Raw genomic sequence first — 13,934 nt, forward strand, 5'->3', positions numbered from 1 at the left:
CAACACGGACAGTCGTGTTTCACATAGAGGCTGCTCCCTCAGCCTGGGTCCAGGAGTGAGAATGATACAAAGCACAGCCCTTAGCTAACCCATATGGACATGGAACATGAGTGAGAGATAACGCTCTGTTGGTTTAAACCACTGAGGTTTGGGGGTTCATTGTTAGACTAAGCATCACTTAGTCCACCCTAACAAGCCTGGGGAAGCCACATCCTTAAAGTGCCGATGATTTCTGATTCCCATTCCCCAGTTACGTCCGTAGGCTTCAGATGCTGTGCTGAGACCGCATACGGCAGCTCACTAAATTCTTACAGCCACCATGTGGTTAAGTGTTCTTACCCCAATTTAAAATTAACCTCCAAAAGATGAAGGTCACATGTCACCATCTTGAAAGGTACAGAAATGGGCTTTGAGCACAGATATCTTGACTAGAAATCCATCTAGTGCATTAAAGCCCCCAGCTCCCTCTTTCCCAAATGCCCTAAAAAACAGTCTGTGACCATTGTGTATTCAGTCTTCTTGGCTCTTCTTGAAAGCTGCACTTTGCTTTCATACCAAATGAAAGCATTTTCCTCTGCTGACTCTGGCATCTTTCTCTAGTAGCCTTTTAGGAGCAGATTCTATTCAAGCTCAGGAGAATCCTGGCACAGACATGCCATCTGCTTCATACTCACAATCAAGAAATCCATGCAGAAGCCCACTTAGTGCTTAAGGGGCCAAAGAGATGAGTTAAGACCAAGGCCCATTTTCTACCTCTTTCTCTCCACCTCTATCACAGAGAGTTAATCCCAGGGATGAATTCTTATGATGTATGACCTAACATGAACCTTGTCCTCTGTACTGGGTTGAAGAGTGTCCCTCAAAATTCATGTCTACTCAGAACCTGTGAATGTAACCTTATTTGGAAATAGGGTTTTTTACAGATATATCAAGTTAAGATAACTGTCATACTGCATTGGGGGGCCCCTAAGTCCAATATGACTGTGTCATTAGAAGAAGAGAAAGAAATTTACACACAGAGACACAGACACTCGGGGAGAACACATGTGACAACAGAGGCAGAGACTAGAGTGATGACCTACAAGTCAAGGAACACCAAGGACTGCCAGCAACCAAAGAAGCTGGAAGAGGCAAGGAAGGATCCCTACCCCCTGCCCCTGGAGCCTCTAGAGCCTCCAGAGGAAGCATGGCCCTGCTGACACCTGGATTTCAGACTTCTGGCCTCCAGAACTGTGAGACAATAAATTTCTGTTGTTCTGAGCTACGTTGTTTGTGGTAATTTGTTACAGCAGCCCTAGGAAACTAAAACAGCCTCCAAAGCTAAGTGATAGGAAAAATAAAACCATAGGAAAAAACCCCCAAATATATACATATATATTTATAGCAGAGACTGTCACTATCACATCCTACCCCCATACACATTCCCAAATCCCATAGATAAATAAAACATCAGTTTGATTATCAACCTAGAACATATAAAGAATGGCTTTCTGTTGCTCCCAAATCTTCCTGCAGTACGGGCTTGGATACAGACAGACCTGAGTTTTATACGGTTCTACTACTTAGTAGCTGTGTACCCTAAAGCAAGTTAGTTAAATTTATGTAGCTTTGGTCCCTTTATCTATACTACAAGATTAACAATATATGTTGTATTCGTTTGTTGTATGGCGTACTGGGCATCTGCCATTCTTTTGTGCCTCTCAGCACCTGAGCCCCTTCCTATGTTTGGGGAATGTCCCACTGGTGAGGTAGCACCAGGCTCCTACTAGAGAAGCTGAAGGCATCTGGTGCTGTTTTCTGGCACCTCTGCAGCTAAAGCACGGGCACGACGGACTGAGGCTCTGCCTTTCACGTGAAGCTCAGGGTGTGAAGGTGCAGGGAGGGTACAGAATCCACTCGGGTGAGGTCACAGCTACCTCCAGATTCCAGTGCATCCAACTCCAGTGCGTCAGAGGGAGGTTCTAAGGACAATACTCAGGGTAGCACTAGGTGAAGGCTGTGCATGGCTGCAGTGTCCACGTCTGGCTGCACTGCTGTCTTCCTGAGATCAAATCTGCAGCATGGTTTTGGAAACTATTTCTGGTTATGGAGCCTCTAGGCCTAGTTCTCCAATGTCCCTGCATCCTTTTAGGAAATACTTTTCCCTTTTTTTTTTCCTTCTTTTATTAAATTAGCAGAGTTGGTTTCTGATGCAGGCAGCTAAGAACCCTGACTAACATACAAGAATTAAATGAGACAGGATATACAAGGCCCCTTGCAGGAATCATGAGTCCTTCCTTTCTCTTCCTGCTTCCCTACACAGCTCTGAACGAGGACTCTGTCACCAGGTTAAGGACGATGCTTAGAGCAAGAAGTGGAGGATTTGAAGAATAAATACAGAAAATGTGATATACACATACAATAGAATATTATTCTGCCTTCACAAAGGAGCTCCTGCCATATGGGACAACATATACGAACCTGGAAGACATTATGCTAAGTTTAATAATCCAATCATAGCAGGAAAAATCCTGCATGATTTCACTTACATGAAGTACCTAAAATAGTCAAAGTCACAGAAGCAGAGAATAAAATGGTGGTTGCCAGGGGCTGGGAAGAGGGGAAAACAGGAAAGTATTAGTCAAAGGGTACAAAGTTTCAGTTATGCAAGATGAATAATTCAGTTCCTAACTCCTAGAGATCTACTGCATAGTATAGTGCTGATTGTTAACAATACTGTATTGCATACTTAAAAATTGGCTAAGAGGGTAGATCTTATGTTGTGTTCTGATCACAAAACAATAATAATAATAATAATAATAATAATAAATAAAGAGGGCAGGAAAAAACTTTTGGAAGTGATGGATATATTTATTGGCATAGCTTATGGTGATGGTTTCACAAATGTATACTTATCTTCGAATTCATCAAATTGTATACATTAAATATGTACAGCTTTTTGTATGTGATTCATACCTCATTAAAGAGGTTTAAAAAAAATGTAAGGAAGCAAGAGCTGTTTCACTGTGTGCAGACAGGACTATTCAGCAGGCCTGTGCTGTAGCCTTTATTTCCATGAATGATTAAGTTCAGGCCCCATTACTGTGCCAGGTTAACCAAGGGTGTACAGTCTTTTAAGTGGGAGGAGAATTTACGACCTGGATTAGAGACAGACTCAAGGACTTTTGACCAAACTGATGATAAGCCCAAACCAAAGAAAACTCACATCAGAAGAGCCTGAAGTTCAGGCTCTGTGAATCTGAAGACCAGTTGACAATCTGAACAGGTTGTTCTGCATATTTGTTGTTGTTATTTAGGTTTTCTCTTAAGCCTCCAAATCCCCAAATCCCTTCTGCCTAGCCAACCTCATATTTGGATGCACTAGGCAGCTGTTGCAACTGGGGATTCTCTCCTCTGTGAAAATGCTGGTTTAAAAAAAATAATAAGCTCTCAGCTCCTGCTTACTCTCACAAGTTTCCAGCAACTGATGCCCTGACAAATGAAGTGTCAAAACATTTCCAAATTAAAACCCTACGGCTCATACAACCCCACACCCTCAGCAGGATGGACTTTCCCTGCCTGTACCCAACCCACACTTGAAGAAACTAAAAATAGCCAGATGGCAATTACCAGAATCTCTGAGGAGGGGAATGGAGTGGGTTCCAGCAGGGTCAGTTTCCTGGATGGATTCCAAATGTAGTTCTCAGCCAGCAGTGCTCTGGCCAAGAAACGATTTTCATTAAAACTGCATGGAGGAGGCAGAATAAAAAATCAAGATTGGAAAGATTTAAAATTACAGCAGAGGTAGAAACTACAGCACCATCCCCAAGACCACCAATAATAATAATATTTGCTACTACGTCCTGAGTTCATATTACGGGCCATGTCCTGAGCACTTCATAAGCATTGTACCATCCTCACTGTGCAAGGATTCTAAAAAAGTAGTTACTACTCCTATAGATAAGGACATTGCAACCCAGACGGGAGATAATCTGTCCAAGATCTCAAGTTTAAACAGGATAATGGTCTACGCCAGGTGCATGGTAAGGTCTACAGCAGGCTACAGAGGAGTTGGAACTCAGCTCTCTGGCTCTAGAATTCATGGCCATAACCACTGTGCAATGCTGCCTCATACATGCATGGGGATATTTACGTAACCAAAGTGTTTTCACGCCACCTTTAGGCCAAAAGAAACAAAAGTCTCCCCTGGCAGTTGCAGCCAAACATCCCATGGTAACCTTTCAGGGGTTACATGTGTGGGCTCTAAAGTAAGACTAAGTGGGTTCAAATCCTGGCCTTTTCATTATCAAATCAGGTAAATCATCAACATCCCCAGGCCTCTGTTCTCTCATCTCTAAAATGGCAATACTATTAGTATTTATCTCATAAAGTTGTAATGAAGATCAAAGGAAATTGCTATAGACTGAATGTTTGTATCCCCCCTAACTCTTATGTTGAAATCCTAACCCCCAGTGTGATGGTATTTGAAGATGGGGCCTTTGGGAGGTAAATAAGTCACAGGGGTGGAGCCCTCATGATGGGATTAGTGACCTTATAAGAAGAGACAGGAGAGAGCTTGCTTCCTGTCCCTCTCGGTCATGTGAGGATACAGCAAGAAGGCTGCTGTCTACAAGCCAGGAAATGGGCCCTCACCAGACACCTGCTCTACCAGCACACTGATCTTGGACTTCCAGCCTTCAGAACCATGAGAAATAAATGTTTGTTGTTTAAGCCATCCAGTCTATGGTATTTTCGTTACAGCAGCATGAACTGCCTAAGACAGAAACAACATGTGGAAAGTTCTCAGCATGGTGCCTGCATATACTAAGTACTTCAACGAATAATAGACATTGGTACTGATCATTCTAAACCCATGCCCTTTTAGGTAGTCAGTTTCAATGAGAAAGACTATAAGGGTTTAGTGAAAAGGTAGCATCCTCCACAGACTCACAGGGGTCATTCTAGAATGGTCTTCAGTATGATGACACAAACAAAAAAGAATTTAAAAGGATTTTGGATTTGTAGTGGATTTGGTAGACTTGGTGTTAGGGTGACCAACCATCCTAGTTTGTCTGGGACTGAGGGGATTCCTGGGACACTAAAACTGGGACAATTTGCTCTTTCAGTTTTCAGAGGGGAGAGGATATTTATTCACAGGAAAGGGCAGTAGTGGAAGTTAGAGTAGTCATCTCCCTTTCCTCTTTTTTCTTCACAATATGAGTGACCCATCTGACTGGTGACACTGGGAAATAGGACTGAGTATGCAGAGCCCAGGTGCTTGGAAGGGGCCAGGCTGCCCACCCCCTCTCAAGCATGCGCTCTTGAGTCCCCCATGTGGAAGCTTGATGGGCAGGCTCTGGATTTGCCTGCGGAGACCAGTTGTTCAGCATACAAAAGGGTGGAAAAGTTCAGTTTAGGGGAAAACAGAGTAGTAAGACTTATTTGGCTACAGATTCAAGCCCTGTTCTCCAAACAGCATTACCAACAATAAAGCTGATATTGTGATTTCTACCTGACCTCTGCGTCTATTTCTAAGTTGGTCCAGAACTCAGAGGGGGAAAGGGATATACAGTCAGGCCATTGCTTAACGACGTGGATACATTCTGAGAAATGCATTGTTAGGCAATTTCATCATTGTGAGAACATTGTAGAGTATACTTACACAAACCTAGATGGTCTAGCCTACTACACACCTAGGCTACATGCTACTCATCTTATGGGAGCACCATCGTAAATGCGGTCCGTTGTTGACCAAAAGGTCATTATGTGGTGCAGGACTGTAATTAATTATCAACCATATAATTAATTATCACCTTCACAAACCCCAACAGATGGATGCCTATGTTACTTCAATGGCCGATAAACCCGTTTCAGGTTGGCTGGAAAAGGGTATTTTGTAAAATCAAATGAGGTTAGAGCTACAAGTGACCTTAAAGATGATCCAGTCCAATACCTTCATTCTTATACATGAAAAGATACACAAATGAAATGGTAAAGTAACATGATCCATGTGAAATTCTGTGAAAGAGTCATATAATGCAAATTATTAGTATAATTAGCAGTTTGGGGAGTGGTCTTTGGAAGAAGTAACCAGAATTAAAAATAGATTCTAGATAGTATAGAAAATAGATTATGGATAATAGAAAATAGATTAAAACTAAGCAACTTCAGAGGGAGAGAAATTTCTCTAAATAAAAGTATTACCTCCAGGAAACATCTTCAAACCACAAAGAAGCAATCAATAGTTCACAGATGACGTTTTTTTTAACTGGCAAGAAACCTATCTTAGGCCAATAAGACTGCTTACCTACAATCTTGAATACCAGATAAGGTGTCAAAAGAAAGAAGCTTTTCCCCTCTCTCCTCATCCTGCCCACCTACCATAATCAAGTCCTCTGCATTAGCAATGCTTACTTCATAATTGTTAACCAGCATGTCCTACTGGCAAAGCAAGAGCCCTGAGCATCTCAAGCCATATGACAAGGCATATGAGACCCTTTGGCCCAACACGGCCATTTCTGGTCTTATCTTTGTCTTTTAGCATCACTCTCACCCACCAGAGTACCTAGATCTGGCTTTTAGAAAGTGTCCGGTCTTGGGTAAGTCAGAGAAAGCCAACTTCACTCTGTCTCTCCCACTGAATATAGCTGTGAAATCTGGAAAGAATGCACGGGGCAGCTACTTGTAGACACTGAAAAGTATATAGTAGCAGGTAGATTGAGGAAGAAGATCAGAATTCAAAATATCCCCCACCCATGGCCTGAACTCAACACACCAGAAGTAGGTGCCAGCATACAGACAAGAAAACTCTTGGAGACACACTCTAGTTTTGGCTCCAGCATCAGGAGAGGAAACTTCTAATGCTCAGAGAGAGTGTGGAAATGCTCTGTTTTTCCTTTCCTCTTCTTTTTTTCTTTTCCTCTCCCCTCCTCTCTCTCCCCCTTCCTCCTCCTCCCTTCTCCCCTCCTTTCTTTTCCTTTCCTTTCCTCCTTTCTTCTATGCTCCAGCCCCCGGCAATCTTGTGGTAGTGACAGCATCAGCCTACAGGAGCCAAAACTATGAGGGAGGGGAACCTACCTCTGCATTCAATGGTGCCGTCATTCCCAAAGTCTAGGGCCAACTCCCGTTGCCTGTTTTCTCTCCTTGTCCTCTCTCAGCTTGGCCAATACATAGGCAAAGTTATGGAAGTGCACAGTGGAGTGAGCTTTTTGGCCAGAGACTGAAAAGCAGTCCCAGGGAACCAGAAAGTACCAGGAATATCACGGAGAGGGAAGAGCTTGGCACAGCAACCCCCCAAAATTTATTTTTTTAATAAATTCCTAGGCTCACCCTCAATCTGTGCATGCACGGATCTGATGTTTAGCATACCCAAACTTTGAGAAGTCCACCCCTAGGTGCCAGACTGATCACTGGGTGACACATACATGAGACAGATCCAAATAGCACTGCCAAGGCTTTGAAAACTGAACTGACATAGGAACTAAAGCCCTCAGAAGGCCAACTAGTGGCATAGAACTCACAGCCTGAACCTACCCAGGTTCAATGAATACTAAAATAAAAATATCAACACTCTCCACAGGCTTTAAACAAGACCTAGAGTCTCATAACATAATAACCAAAATGTATGGAATATAATCGAAAATTGCTCGGCATACAAAGAATCAGGAAAATCTCAATTCCCTGGGAAAAGATAATCAACTGAAGCTAACACAGCAACGACGTAGATGTTAGAATTATCTGACAAAAACTTTAAAGCAGCTATTATAAAGAAGTTCCAACCAGCAATCATGAACACTGCTGAAACTAATGGAAAAATAGAGTCTCAGTCAATAAACAGATGAGATAAAGAAGAGCCAAACAGAAATTTTGGAATTGAAAAATACAATAACCAAAATAAAAAATTCTCTGATGGGCTCAATAGCAGAACAGAGATGACAGAGGAAAGAAAGCCAGGGGCAAATTAACTTCTAGCTGGATGCACACTTATCACTATTTTTTTATGCATTTTCTCTGTGTTTTAATTAACTACTGCTGCATAACAAACACATCAAAATTTAGTGGCCTAAACTGGAAACAATTTATTATTTCTCCCAATTCTGTGGGAGGGCTGGGCAGTTTGCTGGTCTTGCCTGGACTTATTCATGTTTCTGCATTCAGCAGGCTGGGCGGTTGGACTAGAAGGTCCAGACAGCCTCACTCACAGGTCTGGCAGCTGGTGCTGGCTGCTGACTGGAGTGCCTCGGTTCTCCTCCAGGCGACCTCTCAACCTCCAGTAGGCTAGACTGGGCTTCTTCACGGTATGGTGATCACAGGGTTCCAAAAGAGTGAGACCAGAAGCTACAAGGCCCCTTAAGGCCTAGGCTCTGAAACTTACACAATGTCACCTCTGTCATATTGTATTGGTCAAGGCATATCACAAGAACAGCACAGAAATAAGGGGTAAAAAAGACAGACTATCTCTTGATGAAAGGAGCAGCTACACGACTTTGCAAATGGGCGTGGACGTGGGGAAGCATGAGTCATTAGAATCATTATTTCAAAGTTCTACCACATCCTTCCTGGAATTACTGCTGCAAATCTCAAAGGCGATGGATCTACAATTCCTGAGGCAGGAGAACAGATTGTGAGGCTCACAGAAATTGAGTGTTTTGCCTAAGATCACACAGCTAGTTAAGGTGGAAAATATGAAACTAGATCCCATGACTTCTGATTCCACTGACCAGTGCTCTTGTCTCTGAGATAAGCTGTCTAGTATTTTGAGCACTTTGGCAGTTTAATAGGTAGGAGAACAATGGATAACACTTGTATAATGTGTTAGCAATCATTCACCATTCAGATCCATTTTGCGAAGGAAATAAATGCAAGCACTTGTGGAGTGTAGGAGAAAAAATTGAAGTAAAGTGACTCAATAAGAGCTATTCATTATATAGCAATAAAGCTCCTAACCTGTTCTATGCACCAAAACACAGTGCATTCAGTCTCTTGAGTTCCTAGCACTCAAAGCTTAATTTCTTCATTGAGGTAAAATTCACATAACGTAAAATCAACCATTAACCATTTTAAAGTGTACAATTCAGTGCCATTTGGTACATTCACTTTATTGTGCAACCATTACTTCTATCAAGTTCCAAGACATTTGCATCACCCCAAAAGGCAACCTGTACCCATTAAGCAGCCACTCCCCATTTCCCCCTGCCCCAGCCCCTGGCAATCACTAGTCTGCTTTCTCTATGGATTTGCCTATTCTGGATGTTTCATATAAATGGAATCATATGACCTTTTGTAATTGGCTTCATTCACTTAGCATGTTTTTGCGGTTCATCCATGTTGAAGTATGTATCAGCATTTCATTCCTTTTTATGGAAAATATAAATAATATTCATAATATTCCATTGTAGGAATATACCACATTTTGTTTATCTTTTATCAGTGGATGGGCATTTGAATTGTTTCCACTTTTTGGCTATTGTAAATAGTGCTGTTATGAACATTCAGGTACAAATAGTTGTTTAAATACTTGCTTTCAATTCTTTTGGGTACACAGTTAGGAATGGAATTGCTGGGTCATATGGTAATTCTATCAAAGCTTAATTTTTATTCTAGTTTTTGACAAGGTTTCTTAAAATGGTTTGAGATTAATAACCCGCTACCAGCATTACCTTGTTTCTAAAGTCAATGTGGTTCTGGAGGATGGCTCTGTGGTAAGTAGCTGTCCTCACAAAATCTTGCATCATGTTCTGCTGCTGGGAAATGCAGCCATAAAACTGTAGGGGAAAGAGAAGGAGACAGACGGTAAACAACCGTGGGGCAGCACCTTCCTGAGCATCCGGTTCTTACAGACACCTTGGTCAAGGTAGGCTTGGCCTAACACACAGGGAGGCTGAGGCTCTGAGAGACGCAGTGACTTGTTCACATTGGCCCTATGTGTAAGGCCAGAGTTGTAAGTTAACCCCAGACTTCTAACTGTTGTTCCATACAATAGATTCAGGCCTAGATCTTGACTGGATAGGTGCCCAGGGGCCCTTCCCAAAGCAGAGGCTATGAGAGAACACAGATCAAGAATAAGAGAGAGAAGAGAGAGAAAGGGGCCAGGGCCAAAAGGGATGGCCCCGATGAGTCCCATCAGCCCAGAGAGAAAAACAGGTCTTGGATAGAAATCCTGGGTGAGGGTCGGGGTGGGGCAGAAGGTAGTGATGGTGGTTATCCTGATGAGGTAAGCCAGTGGGGTGATGTGGTGCATATAAATCCATGAGCATTGACAGTCAGTAATAAATATCATCATTGTAACTGCCACCATTTGAGTTTTCTGTGTGCCAGGCACCATGCTAAGTGCTTCACATACATCCTCTAATCAAATTAAATCATCACAACAATCAGATGAATTATGTTCCTCAGCTGAGGAAACTGAGGCTCAGAAAGATACAGCAACTTGCCCAAGTCCTGACAACCTGACAACTTGCTAAGTGACAGTGAGGATTCCAATTCAGGAGATGCTGCTGCTGCTGGTCTGAGGACCACCCTTTGAGAACCACTGCAGTATAACATCAATTGTCTCCTCTCCACCCACCACCCTGCACAGGTGTATTCACAGGTGTGTGTCATCTTGAAACAACTCAATTCTACCGGGGGCAATTTCCCTGACCTGGAAATATTGTGCGGCAGACGCCTCTTCTGTCCGCTGGCTGAACACCGAGCATTCCTTTTTCTCATTCTGGCACCTTTTCAAGGTATTTGAAAATGCGCTGAATTCTACAAGGAGGAAAAAGCAGATCTGTTTCTATACCTTGGAAACAAGAGAACTCACCATTGCACTCTATAAAGTTCCACTGAGAAAATATGAGAAGATTAAAATGGCACGTTCATCCCCACACACGCATGATAAGGAAGGGCAAGGTGGAAGTGGGTACTACTCTGAGGTGTGACACCCTTATTTACATTTGTCAGACATATTTGCATTCACAAATGTCAAGTGAGAGAGCATAATGGAACACAGAGATTAGCTCATCGAATTCTCCTGGTACTGTGCTTCCAAAGCTTACAGGCTTATTCTCAGTATGTGCTCCGGGGAAGGTGATTGTTGATGATAAGAAAAAATATATATATGTGATTACAAAATATATATGTATATAAATGAATATATACATAAAGTCACATTCTATTATCATGGAGACAAGGGTATTTTTTCACATTTAGTATTCTCTAGGTCTACAGAGAAAAGGTAAAATAACTGGGGATATGTGAATTCAAGGGAATGCTTTTCTATTATTTGAGGAAAAAAATACAGAAGCGAAGGCTCAAAAAAAAATTCCAGAAGAGATATTACTAATAGATAACACAGCAGGCACAACTGTCAAATTCTGTGACTTCTGTCTTAGAAATGTCTCTCAAATCCTGCCCAGTGATCCTGTGACCTCTTCCCTCTCCACCACTGGCACTGTGACCAGGCCTCTCCCTTGCAGCCCACACACCCTCAGGTCACCATGAGCTCCAACTCCTCACGTTTCGTCTGCCCCTGCATTATGTACCCTCCACGCCCTCTCTTCCTGGACACACACAACATGCACTCTGCCCTCTATGCTCTCACCATGTTGAAGCACTTACCAATTCCCAGGTCAACCTGGCCCTGGCCTGGCTTCTGGACTTTGAACCCCTATCTCTTCTGTTTAGATTACCTTTTGACATCAAATTCATATTCATCCTCCAAGATTCAGCTCAACTGGCATTTCCTCATTGCTGAGTTCTGGAACACCCACAGGCAGAATTAGTTGCTATAATACAGTAGGCCTCAACACTCAGCAATAGATCAGAAGCACCTGAGAAGACTTTATTAAATGTGGATGCTGTACCCTCATCCTGAACCTGGTAATTCAATGTTCTGCTGGTGGGGACAAGACATCTCTATTTTTTCAAAAGCCTCCAGAGTTACTTTTCATGGGCAGCCAGGAATGAGAACCTTTGCTCTAATCTCATGCTCTCAGTTTACCATCGTTATTTTACATTTTACTGAATTTAACAATTTTTTTAAATGTCTATCTCTCTATCTATATTGAACTCTTATAAGGCACAGTTTAGGAGTTCAAGCTTTATTTATCTCTAGTCTCCAGAACACAGTGCTACCATAGCAGCCACCTGATAAATAGGTCTGAAACGTAAATTTAATAAATTTGGAGAAATGACTAATGAACTTGGTGAAATTGTTTTTAATTGGTGAGGCAGCCTTGTGAAGCCCTTGGGCTATCCCATGTGGGACAGATAGGTTACAAAAACATCTCGTTGGAGAATAAATATGTAAACATATCTAACCTCTGCCCCTCCGGCTCAAGGGAATGCCAACTACTTCACAGAAACTCAGAGATGCATAAAGGGAGGAATTCTTGGTGGAAATATAAATCAAAATTAGATTTACAGTGTATCCTAAACAATCCATGTTTCACCAGCTTATAAATGCTCATTATGATTTATAAACCCTCACCTAGGTAGTGTTCCCATGTGGACCTCTCTTTTATGAAAACAGAATGGCTCTTTGGTTAAAAATTTATCTCTATTATGAAATGTTCTGTTAATTCTCTATCTTTTGCAATTACACCCTTATAAAGAAAAGGATGCAAACAATGATTTTAAAATAACTATAAAACCAACATATGAAAAGTATAAAAAATTTACAAAATACAAATCAAAAAGAAAAAAATAAAAATAATAATCCCGTTATACAAGCTATTAATTATTGTTAACATTTTGGTGTACGTTCTTTTGTGGTGTGTGTGTGTGTGTATGTGTAAAAATTCTTCTTTACAAAATTGCATCATATTATTTTGTAAGCATCTCCTTTCATTTAAGATACTATGAATAACTTCCCAAGTCATTAAGTAGTCTCCTTTACCTCATTATTAATGGGTATATGTTTTTGACTTTTATGGATAAGCCATAATTTCACCAATTCCCTGTCATTGGATTCCCAAGCCCCAACCCAGGCCTACTCTATCAGAAGGATAGGGCCCAACATCTGTATTTTTAACGATGTCTCTGGTGATTCTGATGACAAGACATTTTTGAGAACTCCAGTTAATAGAATATGGCAATATCCACACAATGAGAATTCCACATAACAGTTAAAGAGACACCATTCCTTCACAACATTCTCCCATGCGTGAAATCAACAGATGAATCAACATTTCTGTTCTCTCATGACTTTTTTCTTTTGACTGTTTTCTTTTGCAATTAAAAAAAAAAATTGTATATAACTTAATGATATGAAATTTAGAAATGCAGAAAAAAAGCTAAGAAGGAAAAATAATTCCCGGATATAACCACTAATAATATTTTAGGATAGAATCTCCCAGTAATTTTTCTTTATATATTTATAGCTACCTCTATATTATTTACAATAATAGTATTGTGCTCTACTGTTTTACAACCTGCTTTTTCACTGAACAATATATTGTTAGCTTTTTCTGTGTCAATACTTTTCACATAGAATTGCTCATCTACACATAAAGCCACAAAGCCCCTAAACCGTAGCGTCATTTTCCTCCTGTTTCTCCAATTTGTTCTCAGAGGCAACATCAGAGACTTAGTAGATCTTAATTTCAACAAGGTTTTGGACTATGTTCCTTCAAATTCTGAACCTAATTATTTGCTTATCAAATTCTACTGGAAATCAAAAATACCAAGCTTGTTAAACTACAATTTCCTCTATTTGCATTTTTCTCCCTTGAAAAGGTAGTGGATAACATTTTAAAACTGTGTTGGATAAAAACTCTCAACAACTGGGCATAGAGGGAATGCACCTTAACATAATAAAGGCCATGTGTGACAAGTCCACAGCGAACATCATACTCAATGGTAAAAAGTTGAAAGCTTTTCCTCCAAGATGAAGAACAAGACAAGGAGGCTGACCCTTGCCGCTTTTATTCAACATAGTATGTGAAGTCCTAGCCAGAGCAATTAGGCAAAAA

General features: G+C 41.2%; 1 protein-coding gene across 1 annotated transcript in view; it reads right to left on the bottom strand.

Annotated features, from left to right (window-relative positions):
• LOC101396145 (histone-arginine methyltransferase CARM1-like) overlaps positions 1–13,934 on the bottom strand; it is a 244,928-nt gene that overhangs the window by 94,667 nt on the left and 136,327 nt on the right. Inside the window, exons 3-4 of the mRNA XM_087444209.1 lie at positions 10,622–10,728; positions 9,639–9,743 (exon numbers count right to left, since the gene is read on the bottom strand). Of these exons, the coding sequence (XP_087300335.1) occupies positions 9,639–9,743; positions 10,622–10,728 (212 nt within the window). The remainder of the gene's footprint in view (positions 1–9,638; positions 9,744–10,621; positions 10,729–13,934) is intronic.

This window comes from Ceratotherium simum, chromosome 20, assembly GCF_057802395.1.
Source record: "Ceratotherium simum simum isolate JZ-2026a chromosome 20, ASM5780239v1, whole genome shotgun sequence".
NCBI classification, from domain to species: domain Eukaryota; kingdom Metazoa; phylum Chordata; class Mammalia; order Perissodactyla; family Rhinocerotidae; genus Ceratotherium; species Ceratotherium simum.